The sequence below is a fragment of the Danio rerio genome, chromosome 4 (assembly GCF_049306965.1).
Source record: "Danio rerio strain Tuebingen ecotype United States chromosome 4, GRCz12tu, whole genome shotgun sequence".
Lineage (NCBI taxonomy): Eukaryota > Metazoa > Chordata > Actinopteri > Cypriniformes > Danionidae > Danio > Danio rerio.
In genome coordinates, this window is record NC_133179.1 from 40,681,231 (window position 1) to 40,698,328 (window position 17,098).

Sequence of the window (17,098 nt, forward strand, 5' to 3'; positions counted from 1 at the left end):
ATATATATATATATATATATATATATATATATATATATATATATTTATTTATTTTTTAAGGCAGTGTATTTATTGATGTTGTGCATTGTATATATAGAGTAGTCAGCATTTAAAATGGTTCAAAAAGCTTTTCCAAATTGTCCTAAGACAAGAACAGGACAGCTTTAATAAAAGGTTTTGATTATACAATGATCACTCATTTACAATACAGATGATTAATACTATTTTTGTCATAATTTCTCAAAATTCAGGAATAAAATATATATAATTTCCCTCAGACACTGGAAGACAGGGTTGACGTGGCTTGATTGTGACAAATGAATTTATTATTATCAGTAAAAATATCTAACTTAGCAGCTTTAATTTATTCATTTATTTTTTAGTTTTTTTTTTTTTTCATTATATATTTAAAGTAAAATAGCATAAGGGAATACATAGTTATACACAAATCATTGTAAAAAGGGAATTGTAAATTAAATACAGAAAACTTAAATATCCTAAATGACTGAAATCAGGGAATCATTAAAACCTTTAGATCGGTGGAAAAGAGTTCACAGATCGTCACCTTAGAATTATAAGTTTCTATTTGCGTTCGGAATGATTTTGAGATATTGAGCTTCAAAGTTTTTGCATTCCATATAGCAAACAACATGTGTGTAACAGTTCTCTTTCATACTTTAACATGACAGAGACCCTAAGCGTTCTCTAAATGCAAATGATCAAAGTTCTCTTACACTTGCAAAATGAAGTAAACGCAGATAGAACCTTCTCATTCTGAAAAGTCATTTTCCGCTTGGAATTATAAGGTTCTCTCTACCAGATCATTTATTGAAGCATTACTTATCAAGAAATACAATTAAAATGTATATAAGTTGTTGTTGTAACAATATGTTGATGCTTGAGAAAGTAAAATTTTCGTTTCTATAACATTTATTTCATGTTTTAGGATGAATATTTGTTCTTGTTCAAATTGAGCTTACAAGGCTGGGAAAAATATTTTTTTCCAGTGCGATTGTTAGTTTTATCTAATTAATATGTTAATTTTTATGACATTTTATGCTTTATAAGAATTATTGAATTATATTTATTGAATTATATGACTTATGAATTAAATTAAGTATTTGCCCTTCAAGGCTTAATATCAAATTTTAAGACTTTAAAAGAAACAAAAGATGACCAAATGAGTTTAATAAACACTGAAAAGTCTTTCACTGACTATATGTAAACAAATAAATATATTTCACATTTAATATATATGTTTTTTAATATTCACCTCTTTTTCAACAATATAAAATGTAACATTTCATCTCAATGTCGGCGATGCGGTGCCACAGTGGGTATCACAATTGCCTTACAGCAAGAAAAATGCTGGTTCAAGCCTCAGCTGGGTCAGTTGCCATTTCTGTATGGAGTTTGCATGTACTGTCCGTTTTGCTGTGGGTTTCCTCCGGGTGCTTCGGTTTCCCCCACAAGTCCAAAGACATGCGGTACAGGAGAATTGGGTAAGCTAAAATTGGCCATAGCGTATGTGTGTGATTGAGTGTGTATGGGTGTTTTCCAGTGATGGGTTGCAGTTGGAAGGGCATCTGCTGCGTAAAATATATGCTGGATAAGTTGGTGGTTCATTCCGCTGTAGTGACCCCAAATTAGTAAAGAGACTAAGCTGAAAAGAAAATGAATGAATCTCAATGTCAAAAAATGCTTCCAAATCATTATCTTTTCACACGCCTCAATTTTGTGTGGAGCGTTATTATTAAGCCAACTCTGATTTTATGTGATTTTGTCTTCCTGGTGTTGCCCGCTGTCAATGGAGCAGTCTAGCGAAATGACAAAGAAAACTTATCCTGATTAGTCCTTGTGCATACATTAAAAATGCTGATTGGCTCACAGAAATAACCATATAGAGCCAAGCTAGAGTTCGACTTTGTAGATAAACCTTTTTTGTTTTTTAAATAAGAAGTCTTAAATGTAAACTTATAAAAACACATCACATAATTTAAATAAGTTGTCATTTAACAAGAATATGTCAATAACTAAATTTTGACAAAAAATGTCAGATAGAACCTTATAATTTTAAGGTGACGATAAATAAATATATATATATATATATATATATATATATATATATATATATATATATATATATATATATATATATATATTAGCGCAAGGTTAAATTGCACAAGCAGATCATCTACGAAATGAGCCGGAACCCACCAAAGCTCCCTGAGGTAAAAAGGGCTTGGGAGGAGATAGTGGCAACTGTGTCCTCGTCTTTTGACATCAAAAGAAGGGCTGTACAATGCCAAAAATTGTACAATGATGTTAGGAGACGGGGAAAAACAAAACTTGCCGCTAATAAAAAAAACAGCAAGTGACCATAGGAGGAGGACCGCCTACAGCCACTTTGGACCTTACACCAGCAGGAGGACATCACTGCCTCTACTCTCAGTGCTGAAAGCATTGGGGTGTTTGGTGGTTTAGAGGTGGGCATACAATGTATTGCATGGTTAACAAATCAAAATAAATAAAAATACATTTTTGTACAAAGCATTCAATGTTCTTATGAATAAATTTTATTTAAATAATTTTTTTTTTCAGTAATAATCAAAAAGTGAATTAACTACATTTTATGCCGCTCCGCTGGCTGAAGATTCAGCAGCCTGGCCCAGTAGGCGGGAGCAGTATGTATTTAATAAGGGAGGAGAAGAGAACATGGAACAACCATCAAGGTTGAGAGGAGAGGCGAGACTCAGAGCTTGACGTAGAAATATCAACCAGGAGAACCACCCATTCCTAGCACTCCAGCAGTTTGAGGAGCTTGAACACTCATTCAAGCCACTTGGAGATGTTGCTGCTGCCATTTGGACGCATCGCCGATAGTGTGGGAAGTCTCACTGAGGCAGTTCAGCGCAAAATACCTGCAACTTCTGAAACACCTCCTTCATACACCAGACCTTCTCTTTCCACCAGATCAGCCACACTGAGTTCTGCTGCTCCTGGACACTCCCGTTGCCCATCCTGCCATGGAGCTTTGCGACTGCAAGGAGGAGGAAGAAGGCCAAACATTTTTGATTGTAGATTGGCCAAACATTTTTGATTGTAGATTGGCCAAACATTTTTGATTGTAGATTGTAATATAAAAGATAATTAGATGCATACACATAAAGAAGCAGCTCTTCTGGCAGCTGATCTCTCCTCGCTCGTGCTGCTTCTTGAGTATTTGGATTAATTGGCTTCGGCACATGCAATTCAGCTTCACACCTTGTAAAGTCCTGTAAACGTTCCTTATTTATGTCCAAGAGACATCCATGACATATGGCAATGTTAAGCAACACACAACATGCCACAAAGAATGCTCTGACCTTCTGAGGGCTCTACAGTAATGCTCCCCCTGACTTGTCCAAATCCCTGAAGTGCATTTTTAGTATGCCAAATGCTTACGTGTGTTTTGGATTAATAAACACTTCACTCACTGTTGTAGGCATGATATATGGAGTAATCAGGCATGTTTTTAATGGATATCCATTGTGCCCTAACAGCCACCCAGCCATCAATTGAGCCCTTACAGTTGTCTGTTGTTTTGTAAGGGCGTTGTGGCTTACACAGAGGCCTTTTTCTGAGAATGCCGGTTTGTTAGCAGATAGTGTTGCCATATAAAGTTGCTGTTTTGCAGTGGCTCGTTGGTCTAGGGCAGGGCTTTTCAATTTGTTTGTCATGGGGGCCGGTTCTTGATGTGATGACACAACTGCATATAAGTGCCCATATGCTGTATTTGTACTCATAAAGACACCCACGTTGGCTTTTCCTACATTAAAATGTTAATATATTGTATTTTAAAACAACTGCATTGTCCAATTGACTTTTTTTTTTTTTTTTTTTTACAAACATTCACAATGTTGTATTTCGCACAACAAAAGCAATGCATTGCTGAAGTAGGCTTCTACATTCAGACACATTCATATGTTATGTTATGAGCAGCATAACAATTAGTGATGCAACATTATAGATTTGGTTGTAGGATTATAGTCTGAATAATAGTCATGCTTTCACGGTTATCACGTCTAATGTAAATTAGAACAACAAGCTTTATATTAGGGAAGTAGCTATTTAGATTAACTGTTGTTATCATCTGTGTTCATGCGTACATAATCATTTTAATAATGACTCGTCTAACATATCTTTTGTTTACATTGCACTGAAAGGCATGCACAACTCTCACCATGAAATGTTTTCTACTGCGTGCGCCCGGACAAAGGCAAGCGCGTTGCTCCACTTGTGCGCGCAAATTGTTTCTGCGGGTTCTCTCCTGTTCAGGCCCAGCTGAGGCGCTTCAGAAATAGCAAACTTGCAAGTGGAAAAGACGTGATCTGGGAATGGCCGCTGCAGTGTGTGCGCGTAGTAGCCTCGTACATACTTGGAACTTTAAACTAGCGCACAGTTGGCAACTTGTCATAATTTTTCTGTGCAACAGAAAAGCGGCTTAAAGAATCCTTTATGATTAATTAACTGTGACGAATAAAAAGCACAGTTAATAGTGAAATCAGCTAATCTTTGCATCTCTATTATTGATTACAGTGCATTGTACAAAAGGCATTTCCTACAAAATTCAAATGTTTTCAGCTGTCCGCACCACTCACTTATGGTGACTCATGCTCTGTGCAGCCTTTAACTGCAGCTCGCGCTGAACAGACGCACGTCACTTCATAAGTATAGCATCCGTTTTTCGAATGAACTAAATTTATTTTTGATGTCTTGGTCACACTATTTGGAAGGTCGAAACAAACTACCTTGGGGTCAGGCTTCAGTCCGCAGGCCGCCAATTGAATAGCCCTGGTCTAGGGGTATGATTCTTGCTTTAGGTGCAAGGGCTCACAGGTTCAAATCCCAGACAAGCCCTTGAAAGTGTCTGTTATTTTGAGGGACATCATGGTGTTCACAGAGGCCTGTTTCAACGCCAGTTTGCAAGCATCAGATATCATCTTGCTTAAGTTTTGATTCCATGGTATAATAGTTAGCACTCTGGACTTTGAATCCAGTGATCTGAGTTCAAATCTCGATGGAACCTTTTCCTTCTTTCCTTGCAGCTTCATATCAGTGAAATGAATGAGACCTATTTCAATCACACAAATTAGTGAGTGGTTCTGATACTATGCGCTGAGATAGCTATTTGATGCTATCACCATCCTCCTCCACTAATCACTTACATAATGTTATGTGTGGTTTTGCCATGCAGCTTTAATCTGTGAAATGGATAAGATCTATTTACCTCACTGAAAATACTGGATAAAAACAACAATTTATAAGCAAAAAAGGGGCTGCGACTCTTTTTTTGGGCAGTAGAAGTCCTGGGTCCAAGTGAAGCCCAAGCCCTGCTTCAACGTTTGAGCTTTTGAAGGTATGTACTGACTCAATCATTAGAGAAAGATTTCTGACCGTCTGCTTCTGTTACCATGTGAAGATTACAGATTTTATTGGCTCGTTGGTCTAGGGGTATGATTCTCGCTTAGGGTGTGAGAGGTCCTGGTTTGCAATCCCGGATGAGCCCTTGCAGTTTCTCTGTTTTACAAGGCATTATGTCTTTCATAAAAACGTTTTTCAAAGAATTCCAGTTTGTCAGCAGATAATGTCGGCACATAAAACATTCCTTTGCATAGTGGCTTGGTTGTCGAGGAGTATGATTCTCGTTCATGCCGTGAGAAATCCCAGATTCAAATTTCGTTTGAGCCTTTACAGTTGTGTGCTGTTTTGTAAGGGCGTTGTGGCTTACACAGAGGCCTTTTTTCTGAGAATGCCGGTTTGTCAGCAGATAGTGTTGCCATGTAAAGTGGCTGTTTTGCAGTGCCTCGTTGGTCTAGGGGCTTCATTCTCGCATAAGGTGCGTGAGGTACCGTTCTGGGTCCAAATGAAGCAAAAGCCCTGCTTCAATGTTTGTTAGATAAGGATTTCTGACCATCTGTCGGTTCTGATGTCTTGTGAAATATTCATGCTTTTGTGGCTTGTTGGTCTAGGGGTATGATTCTCGCTTAGGGTGTGAGAGGTCCTGGGTTCAAATCCTGGATGAACCCTTGCAGTTTCTCTGTTGTTTTACAGGGCATTGTGGCTTTCGTAAAAACGTCTTTCAAAGAATTCCAGTTTGTCAGCAGATAATGTCGGCACATAAAACATTCCTTTGCATAGTGGCTTGGTTGTCGAGGAGTATGATTCTCGTTCATGCCGTGAGAAATCCCACATTCAAATTTCGGTTGAGCTCTTACAGTTGTCTGCTGTTTTGTAAGGGCGTTGTGGCTTACACAGAGGCCTTTTTTCTGAAAATGCCGGTTTGTCAGCAGATAGTGTTGCCATATAAAGATATTTTTGCAGTGGCTGTTTTGCAGTGGCTCGTTGGTCTAGGGGTATGATTCTCGATTAGGGTGCCCTTGATTCGTTAGAGAAAGATTTTTAACTATCTGATGCTTCTGACGCCATGTGAAACTCACTTAATTTAGTGGCTCGTTGGTCTAGGGGTATGATTCTCGCTTCGGGTGCGAGAGGTCCCGGGTTCAATTCCCGGACGAGCCCTTTCAGGAGTACTACCTTTTACAGGGCATTATCTCTTTCATAAAAATGTCTTTCGAAGAATTCCAGTTTGTCAGCAGATAGTGTCGCCACATAAAACATTCCTTTGCATAGTGGCTTGATGTTCTAGGAGTATGATTTTTCGTTCATGCCATGAGAAATCCCAGATTCAAATTTTGGTTGAGCCCTTACAGTTGTCTGCTGTTTTGTAAGGGCGTTGTGGCTTACACAGAGGCCTTTTTTCTGAGAATGCCAGTTTGTCAGCAGATAGTGTTGCCATATAAAGTTGCTGTTTTGCAATGGCTCGTTGGTCTAGGGGTATGATTCTCGCTTAGGGTGCCCTTGATTCATTAGAGAAAGATTTCTGACTATCTGATGCTTCTGACGCCATGTGAAATTCTCTCAGTTTAGTTGCTTGTTGGTCTAGGGGTATGATTCTTGCTTCGGCTGGCGAGGTCCCGGGTTTAAATCCCGGACGAGCCCTTGCAGGTGTACTGTGTTTTACAGGGCATTATGTCTTTCATAAAAATGTCTTTCGAAGAATTTCAGTTTGTCAGCAGGTAGTGTCGCCACATAAAACATTCCTTGCATAGTGGCTTGGTGGTCTAGGAGTATGATTCTCAATCATGCCGTGAGAAATCCCACGTTCAAATTTCGGTTGAGCCCTTACAGTTGTCTGCTGTTTTGTAAGGGTGTTGTGGCTTACACAGTGGCCTTTTTCAGAGAATGCCGCTTTGTCAGCAGATAGTGTTGCCATGTAAAGTGACTGTTTTGCAGTAGCTCGTTGGTCTAGGGGCATGATTCACGCTTAAGGCGTCCAAATGAAGCAAAAGCCCTGCTTCAACGCTAAAGCTTTTGAAGGTATGTTCTGACTCAATTGTTAAATAAGGATTTCTGACCTTCTGCTGCTTCTGATGTCTTGTGAAATATTCAAGCTTTTGTGGCTCATTGGTCTAGCGCCCCCACCCACTTTTGGCGTTCATAAACAATCATAAAGCCCTCGTGCTGCAGGTATGAGGAGGTCTGCTGAAGGCGCGCAGCTGTCGTGAAGTGAGGAGTTTGTGTCTTTAATAAACGACGGCAGTTTGCGTTCACTGAACAGTAAGAATGATTAATAAATCCATATGAAACAGTCCCTTAAAAGTCACAACTCGCTTTCAGTTTCGGGCTTTGGGGCGTTTTGCACTCGCACACAAGCGTACCGCGCCAAAGCCCAAGTGAACCGTGCTCAGGCACACCTCTTCCAACTGGGCCAGGGCCGGCCAAGTGAACCGTGCTTGAGCCCGATTCAGCGCACTCACACTTCTCAAACGATCCGGGAAACGGACCTGGGCATGGTACGGATGGCATAGTGTGAGTAGGCCCTAAAGACCCCTTCCATCTTGTCAGCATTTTCTGCATCATGACATGCTGATTTTTGTTGTCTATTGGTTTTTTTCTTCTCCGATTTTTGTTATTGGGCAAATGTCTCTAACAATATATTTTTGTGGCGCTGTTACTTAGCTGGTCAAAGTGCCTGTCTTGTAAACAGGAGATCCTGGGTTCAAATCCCAGCAGCGCCTTAGTGTTTGTTTTATAGAGCTAACGAAATGAATTATGAAATTGTATAGCTTTGAGGCGTAATGGATTGTGCAACAAATAGAGTTGAACAACCTCTTAGGTTGCCATTTAAAGACTTGCTGTCTTTTTTTGTCTCTTTGTGCAGAAACAACTTGCCCTCTTTTTTGCGCTGTGGCTTAGTTGGTCAAAGCGCCTGTCTAGTAAACAGAAGATCCTGGGATCAAATCCCAGCACTGCCTAATATACTGGTGCCATGATTGCTTCTTCTTAAGAGTTACGACTGTTTACACAGCGTGCTGTTTAGCAGTCTGTTTCTTAACAAAACTCAAATCCTTAAGAACGCTGCTCGTTCAAGAGGTCTTTGCACAATGGCTTTATATAGCATAGTGTGGTAATGCGTAACCAATTGGACTTTAATATTTCAAGTCGAGACATTCACACATGCAGCGCTACCGTTGTATGTTTTTTTTTTTCTTTTTTCGATTAAACAATTAGCCCCGTTTATGGCTGTCTGGTGCTGTGGCTTAGTTGGTCAAAGCGCCTGTCTAGTAAACCGGAGAACCTGGGTTCAAATCCCAGCAGTGCCTATTGTACAGGTTCCAGGACTGCTTTTTCTTAAGAGTTACGACTGTTTACGCAGCGGGATGTTTTGCAGTCGGTTTCTTAACAAAACTCAAATCCTTAAGAATGCTGCTCGTTCAAGAGGGCTTTGGACGATGGCTTTATATAGCATAGTGTGGTAATGCCTAACCAATTGGACTTTAATATATCAAGTCCAGACATTTACACATGCAGCGCTACGGTTGTTAGGTTTTTTTTCCTCTTTTTTCGATTAAACAATTAGCCCATGTCAACATCATTTGGCACTGTGGCTTAGTTGGTCAAAGCGCCTGTTTAGTAAACAGGAGATCCTGGATTTGAATCCCAGCAGTGCCTTGTCCGCAGTTAGCCATTCTTTCATGGGCCAGAGAGTACCAAAAAGTGATTTCTGTGCAACAGTGCTTGAGGCAGGAGAGCACTCAAGCTCTGTGGTGCAATGTATAGCGCATTGGACTTCTAGGCTGTGAGCTAAGGCTGGGGATTTAATCGGGCTGGGCCAATTGCCCAGGAAGTTAAGCAGTGAGGCCGAAATCATGTTGCGTTTCCACTCTCGCGCTAGTAGCTCGCAGCACGTCACGCAAACCCCGCCCTCATAATGTCCCCCGAATCGAGCGTTACACAACTCGCCCTCTTCAGAGGGAATCAGGCAGATAAAGCACACCATCACATCCTCACGAAACCATTCAAATAAAGACAACTGAAACAAACAAATGACACGTTACTGTACAACATTACATTGTATGTCTATACGCACATGCCTGTCTGTTCTCATTCATCATACTCATTTACTCACCGACCAACTGAATTTGAAACTAATTTTCATGTGAAGCAACACGCCCCTTCACCTACTCCAGAATGCAGCAGCATGAGTGGTCTTCAATGAATTGAAAAGAGCACATGTCACTCCGCTACTCACCCGTTTGCACAGGCTGCCAGTTGCTGCTCGCATCAAATTCAAAGCTCTGATGTTTGCCTACAAAGCGACCTCTGGCTTTGCTCCCTCTTATCTGCTCTCACTTCTGCAGATTTATATGCCCTCAAGAAACTTGCGTTCTGTGAATAAACGTCGCCTCGTGGTTCCATCCCAAAGAGGGAAGTAATCACTTTCCCGAACTCTCGCATTCAATCTGCCCAGTTGGTGGACTGAACTCCTTACCTGTCTGACTCTTCATCCTTCTTTTCTGCTTCATAGCATGTTTAGTTAAAATAAGATCATCATCATATTGTTTTAATTTTTGTTTTGTCCACTTGCAAAACTTACGCAGGTTTCACAATGCATAATCGCTGCGTATTTTTTCGAGGTGTTCCAGAGTTGCAAAAACTTCTAAGTATTTGGAATGTACACTTGCTTTATTAAAATGAAAGAATGTCCAAGACAAAGCTAATAAGTGTCTTATGAGTATATCTACACTAGCAGTGGAATTTACTGGAATTCACCTGAAATCTTGCCTAGGGCTCCAAATTGGTTGGGCCAGACCTAATCATGATCATGCTGGATAATCGCGCGCACACACCTGTTTTAACACACTGCAGCAAATCGATCATTTGAATGGAAGAAGATGTCGGCCTCACTGAAAAGAATTGATTAAGAGAATAGACAGTTCAAAGTTGAATGAACAGATAAGTATGTGTTTATTTTGCCCTAAGCCAGCTCGAATCAGTAACCTTCTTGCTGTGAGGCCATTGTGCTACCCACTGCGTCATGGTGCTGCATCTTATGGATGTTTATTAAAAACAAGTTATGTAATATCAATTGTTTCATATTTGACCTTAATAAAAAAATTCAGATTTGGAACTTTTAATGTAGACATTGAGAACCCCTGTTTCAGCCTATCATTAACAGATAGACCCAGATCATGTGCCTAGAAATCTGCACTGGACTATTTTTTCAGTCTGATTCCCACTGGTTTTATTTTGCACCTAATCGCCCCTGCTATTTATTTACTCTTTGTTTATTTAGAACAAAATTCATCTGACTGTTGATTCCCTGTTAAGACAGCGGTGAAGCCAAATGGTCTCGCTTTGCTGAACCTTTATGTTCTGTGCAGATCTGGGTCAGTCCGCATGAATATGGTTTAATTTTCCACATTGGGGCTGATAACAGAGTTTTCTGGAATTAATGTAAAAAAATGCATTGTCGCCTTGGTAATGTAAGCGTAATTTAAACAAGAAATGTGAAAAAGTGGCATGAGAATAATCTCAAACGCGTGAGTCTTGTAAAATAATAAAAATTCTACATATATCCTCCAATTTTCATTTTAATTTGAAGCAAGCTAACAAAAAATACAAGGCATTTTGTAAAAATGTACCAAAAGTTTAAAATTTTCATTTAACAGTTAATTGTTAATAGAAAAATATATTTGATTAATTATTATTATTATTATTATTATTATTTTACACTTTTTTACTTAGGTGGCACCATGGCTCAATGCTTAGCACTGTTGCCCCACAGCAAGAAGGTCACTGGTTCGAGTCTTGACTGGGCCAGGAGTGTTTCTGTGTGGAGTTTGCATGTTCTCCGTGTGTTGGTTTCCTCTGGGTGCTCCGGTTTCTCTCACAGTCCAAACACATGCAGTATAGGGGAATTTAATTTACTAAAATGGCCGTGGTGTGTGAGTGTGAATGAGAGTAAATGGGTTGCGGCTGGAAGGGCATCCGCTCTGTAAAACATATGCTGGACTAGTTGGCAGTTCGTTCTTTGGCGACCCCTGATAAATAAGGGACTAAGCAAAAAGAAAAATTAATAAATGAGTTTTAAGACTGTCTGGACTCGGCCGGACTCGACTCGGACTCGGATGTTAAGGACTCGGACTTAAGTCCGACTCGACCCCTTTTGGACTCGGACTTGGACTTGTACTCGACTGGTTAAGGACTTGGTCTCGACTTGGACTCGACAAAGGTGGACTCGACCCCAACTCTAATAATCACAACTGTGCTCATTTAGGAGCCGGGGAAGCAAAGAGAAGAAAACGTTCCTGTGAAGATCTTTCACAGAAGCCCCACTCAGACTCTCCACTGTCTGCTGTAAGTTCATCGTTTGTACATCACAATTAGGTGGTGTATATACTCCTGAATACAGTTTTGTGAGCATAGATGGGGAGACTGTGCAAAAAGTATGAATATGTCAATGAAAAAGGTTTTACCTATTATACTTACTTTGTTGAAGGCTCCTGCGTCAACTTATTTATTGGAGGCTCCTGCATCAGCCTCATTAGTTCCTGTCTTTTCTTCTTCATCGGCTCCTGCATCAGCCTCATCAGTTCCTGCCTTTTCTTCTTCATCGGCTCCTGCATCAGCCTCGTCAGTTTCTGCCTTGGGTTCTTCTTCAGCTCCTGCATCAGCTTCTGTGTCAGCTTCTGATGTTCAACCTAGAAGGTCATCTGGTGGGTCAACACACAGTGACCCAGCATATTCTGAGGTAACTGTCAAAGAACTCTGTGAAGATAAGAAAAATTAATACTTTAATACTAAAACTTTAATTGATTTTAACAGTTTTGTCTCGGTTATTCTAATTACCAGGTGTCATTTGAGGGTTGGCACAAGATGTGGGAGTCTGGTCTTCATGGGCTGCCCAGTGCAGACATACTGTGGCTTAAGGAGGATGCTGAAAGGGGACTCTTTCAGAGGGCCATGTCTTATAAAGACAAACATGGAAACAGAAAGTGGAGGAAAGTCCTGAAGGATGACCGGATGTGGTTTCACCCTCCAGAATTTCCTGGAGTGGTGGAAGGAAAAGTCCCCTCAGCAGACTCCTTTTTTCACAGCTCCGTTTTTTTCTGGAGACCAGTCGGTGTGTGGCGTTACAGTCTTCGGTGCCCAAGGTCTGATTGCCCAGCACGCACCAATCAGAAGGCTTTTCTCTACCATTGTGGGTATTCATCCACGGTAAGACAGATCTGCCACATGTCTGGCTGGTACTCCATGCTGACTGAGGTCCTGGCATGCAACGCCTGTAGAAAGGCTGCAAAGGAGTCAGAAGAGCATACTATTGGTCGTTTCCTGTCATGGGATCAGTGCATCCTTAATCAGCTCAGTTCAGCTCACAGAGCGGTGTTTCCTGCTGTCTTGACGCTACGGTGAGTCTCTAGCAGAATACAAATCATTGTGAAATTATGCAGAGTCTTAAAAAGAGTTAAGATTCACCATCCTCTAATGATTGTCTTGCTCCTATGATTCTAGGCGTGGCGTGGACAAGCAGGTGATCCGCCTGATGAGGGTCACACTGAGGGAAACACCATGGTGAAGGTTTGGAGACAGGTGCAGGAGAGCCACTGCGAGGGCTATCTACAGAGAAAGGACTTGTACACCACTCTTCTCAGCCAGTACAACAAACCTGGGAAGATCACTCGTAAGTCAGAGTTAATTGTTTTCTTTAAGGGATAGTTCACCCAGAAATGAGTAGTTTTAAACCTTTATGAGATTCTCTCTTTTGTTAAACACAAAAGAAGATATTCTGAAGAAAGCTGAAATCCTGTAACTATTGACTTCCAAAGTATTTGTTTGTTTGTTTTTTTACAATGGAAGTCAATGGTTACAGGTTTCTGACATTTTTCTAAATATCTTGTTTAGTGTTTAAAAGAAACCCATAATGGTTTAAAATCATTAAAAGGATCAGCAAATGATGACAGAATTATTATTTTTAAATTCCTATCCTTTTGAGCATTTATTCAAAGATTAAGCAGCAAAGTGTCTGTTTTCTCTGCTTTTAGGGAGTTTGTGCCAGCAGTTCCAGCGACCACCAGCACGGAGAGAGCCGCCATCTGCCAGACTGATGAGAAAGGCGTTCCTTATCTCAGAGGCAGATAACATCGAGGACTACCGTACTCAGATTATGTCCACATTTGGGCAAGTCCTGAAGTACGACTCCACCAAGAAGGTAAATTTAACACAATGGAAAAAAAGTCAGTTTGTAAACGTATTGCTAAACCTTTTTACTGTTATTCTTTCAGGAAATCCTTTATCAGAGAGATTTTATCCTTAAAATATTATTGTCCACTTTTGCATCATGGGACATTTTAATCATTAATTATAAATGACAATTGATAAGTAAAGTATTATTAATTGTTTAATAATAAATAATTATCAATAAATTAATATCTAATATGGGTTACTAGTGCTTTAAAATTTGTCACCATCACACGCACCAGATTATTAATCATACTTACCTACCTCTTTGTGTGTCGTTTTCTTCACTTCAGGTTTCCTCTTGCATGCTCTGCATCCGAAATCTAATGAGCTGCAATGCAAAAACACATTATTAATTCATTTCTGAATATTAGTGACTATTGCTTTCTTGGTCTGGTGCAGAAAAAAAAATACAAAATACAAAAATGTTTAAATCTGTTTGTGTTGTATTTGTTATCAGATCTGCAAGAAACTCTCCGGCGATGGAAAAGGCACTGCAGAGTGGTGTACCAATGTGGCCAACGAGCACGGGCAGATCCTCATATCTGTTCTCACCTGTGAGGAGTCATTGGAGAAGATGAGGCCGATGGCTGAAGGCCTCATGGAGAGGTACAGGAGAGCTGACGAGGCACCGCCCGAGCTCATGTATGTGGATCGTGGCTGCTGTCGCGTCCACGCCGTGTCCTCGGTTGAGCAGCTCTTCAGTGACTGGACGGACAGGGGCATGCTGGTACGGCTTTCATTGGATCCATCGATTCGATGCAGCCCTACGGACAGATCATCATCCAAAGTATGCCCTGTTCAAGTCTGCCCTCTCTGCTGCCGTCTTTGCCTACAACAAAGACGACATGGCTCTTCCGGTACAGGCGATACGTGCCGGTCACCCAACCAACTATGCCTCCCTGACTGACAGCCAGATCATCGAGCTGCGTGTCAGTAAATATGACCTCAGCCATTACGTCAGGAGGATCACAGTTGGTGCACAGGAAACATGTGCGTGCGTGCAGTGCACCATTGATCTCCTAAAGGGAGCCGCAGGGATGGATGAGAACCAGGTGCATCTGTTTAAGGACTCTTCAGCCACCGACGACGTCCGGGAGAACCAGAAGAAGCACCTTGAATGCATCCAGGATCCACCAGGGAGGAACATGTACACCATCACCAAGTATGTGACCCGTAACGGTGTTCGTCTTGCGCGGTACAGTACGGTGAGAGGAAGCAACAGTCTGGAGGGCTTTCATTCCTTTCTGCCTGACATGATCCCTGGACCCCACTGTGCTGCCATCCCGTTTCAAGTCTCTCTGCTGGCTGGCATCGCACGCTGGAACTCTAACAGGGAGTCAGCCAGCGTCCAAGGGCGGAAAGGGAGGAAACATATGGTGTACATGTCTCCTCTGGTCCATCGCCTAAACTAAAGGTGCCAGGAGCTATTTGGGGAGGTGGAGGAGGCAAACTACAGGCCTCCGGTTCCTGCTGGTGATGAGCGCATTGGTCTGGAGTACCTGTTTTCCCATTCCTCAGAGCCCTTCAGTGCTCCTGATCATTACGCTCAGACTAGAGAGACACTTCAGGCAGATGAGGATGAGGACGAAGATGTTCCTGCTGGGGAAGAGGAAGAGCCGCAGGAGAAAGGTGATGATGTGGGCTACTCCTCAGACCGCGAGAGGGACAGCCTGACTCCTCTGAGGAACCGTCTGTGCCTCACCGATCAGGCAGTGACTGCTGAATTTGACCCCTGTATGGAGGACGTGTGCGGTCCCAATCATCTGCCTGGGTACCAGCACGTAGAGGATCTGTGTAAAGTCCTTGTTGAGATCGCCCTGGAGGAAGGAAAACTTGCCTTAAATGAGTCGACCAGGCAAAAGGTCATCAGCGCCTGGAACAAGCTTGACCTCCATGACCGCAGCATCCAACAATTCGACAGCCTCTACTCTGCACGCTGGGGCAATGCTCTGTTTGGCCGCACCAGTGGAGATCCGACTGAGGCGTCCCTGGTGCAGAAGCTCAAGTTCAGCAAGCGGTACTCAGCCGCACACTTGGTGGACTCCAGAAAGAACCGGCTGATGTACTGCCTGGTCAAACAGCTGTGGCTTCATCCTGGTGTTGGAGGAAAAGCTAAAGGGTCACCGCTGAAACAGCAGATCACTAAACTGTACCAGCGTGTGCAGCAGAGAGTGACGGTGGACGATGATCAGCTCAGCAAACTCGGGATTCCCATCCTGAAAATAAATTCAAAGTGCGTGAGCGAGTTCATCAGGAGGCAGGAGGCACTGTCAGCCACAAACGTCACCGACCAGGGTCTGTCTGTCCTCCGTCGTCACCAGAGCGTCTCCAGCACCAGCCAGCCCCCCGCTGAGGAGCTTCCAGAGGAAAGACCCCATACCAGCCGGCCTGCAGTGCAGTATCCCATCACCACTTCTCTGGCCGGCACCCGAAAGTTGAAGCAAAGGTTCCCGCAAATCTTACCTGTCCCTCCCTCTGCTCTTGCTCAACCAGTTCCTGCGCCGGCCCATTCGATGCCCGCAGGACTCCGGCACACACACACTCCGCTGACTGCACCTCCCGCTGTTTCCTTGCCGCAGGCATCCACTCCGCTAATGTTGCCCTCAAGATCAACAGTCTACAAGAGGAAAAAGGCAGAACTCAGTGGCTCTGGACATCCAACCTCAGTGAAGGTTTACATCTGTGCTCTGTGTGGCCAACCAACTCAAGGCCACAAGAAATACAGAAAGAAGAGCTACTGTGAGAGCTCCAAAGCCTCCACGTCCACAAACCTTGCTGGGCAGACGTTTGACTGTTTTGAAGACTTTAAAAGGGCTGTGGACGTTCTCTTGGGCTCTCAGTCTCAGGCCTCCGAGTCTGTCTAACTGGACCTCTATCCATGTTGCGGTTCATAGTTCTTGACTTGTAACAGTATTATTGTTGCAAAAATGGATATGTTATAATAACAGTTGGTTGTTTGAAAGTTTACAGTGTTTTACACTAATCTGTTGATTGTTGTAACACTGGTATTGATGCAAAAATGTATGTTATAATAACAGTTGATTTTTTAAAAGTTTACAGGTTTTTACGGTTTGCACTAATTTGTTGACTGTTTTTTACACTTATTGTTGCACAAATGTTCGCAATATTAACAGTTGACTGTTTCAGAGTATACATCGTTTTATACTAATTTGTAGATTGTAACTTATTGTTAATTTACAAAAGTTAAGCTTTTTTTTTTTTTTACAGTTTGCACTAATTTGTTGATTGTTGTAGAAACAAATTTTATATTAACATTTGACTGTTTAAGTTTACAATGTTTTACACTAATTTGTTGATTGTTGTAACACTGTTTTGTTCCAGAAATGTATGTTATATTAACAGTTTATTGTTTTACAGTTTACAGTATTTCTTTAATTGTTTTCTTGTTTTTATTTATTTATTTATTTATTTATTTATTTATTTATGTATTTATTTATGTTTATTAAGTATA

The 17,098-nt window shown here is 41.6% G+C and overlaps 2 protein-coding genes and 4 non-coding genes across 6 annotated transcripts in view; 5 read left to right on the top strand and 1 right to left on the bottom strand.

Moving 5' to 3' along the window:
• The window catches only part of LOC110439461 (uncharacterized), a 1,085,403-nt gene that overhangs the window by 666,410 nt on the left and 401,895 nt on the right, over positions 1-17,098 (bottom strand). The window lies entirely within an intron of this gene.
• Positions 6,490-6,561, top strand: trnap-cgg (transfer RNA proline (anticodon CGG)). Its single transcript has one exon. It is a non-coding gene; the product is annotated as a tRNA-Pro (tRNA).
• Positions 8,047-8,120, top strand: trnat-ugu (transfer RNA threonine (anticodon UGU)). The gene has a single exon. It is a non-coding gene; the product is annotated as a tRNA-Thr (tRNA).
• On the top strand, positions 8,632-8,705 carry trnat-agu (transfer RNA threonine (anticodon AGU)). The gene has a single exon. It is a non-coding gene; the product is annotated as a tRNA-Thr (tRNA).
• trnat-agu (transfer RNA threonine (anticodon AGU)) lies at positions 8,981-9,054 on the top strand. The gene has a single exon. It is a non-coding gene; the product is annotated as a tRNA-Thr (tRNA).
• On the top strand, positions 12,955-14,615 carry LOC110439495 (uncharacterized). Its single transcript, XM_021475575.2, has 3 exons — positions 12,955-13,066; positions 13,428-13,594; positions 14,084-14,615. The coding sequence occupies exons 1-3, from the start codon at positions 12,955-12,957 to the stop codon at positions 14,531-14,533; spliced, it is 729 nt and encodes a 242-aa protein (XP_021331250.1). The 3' UTR covers positions 14,534-14,615.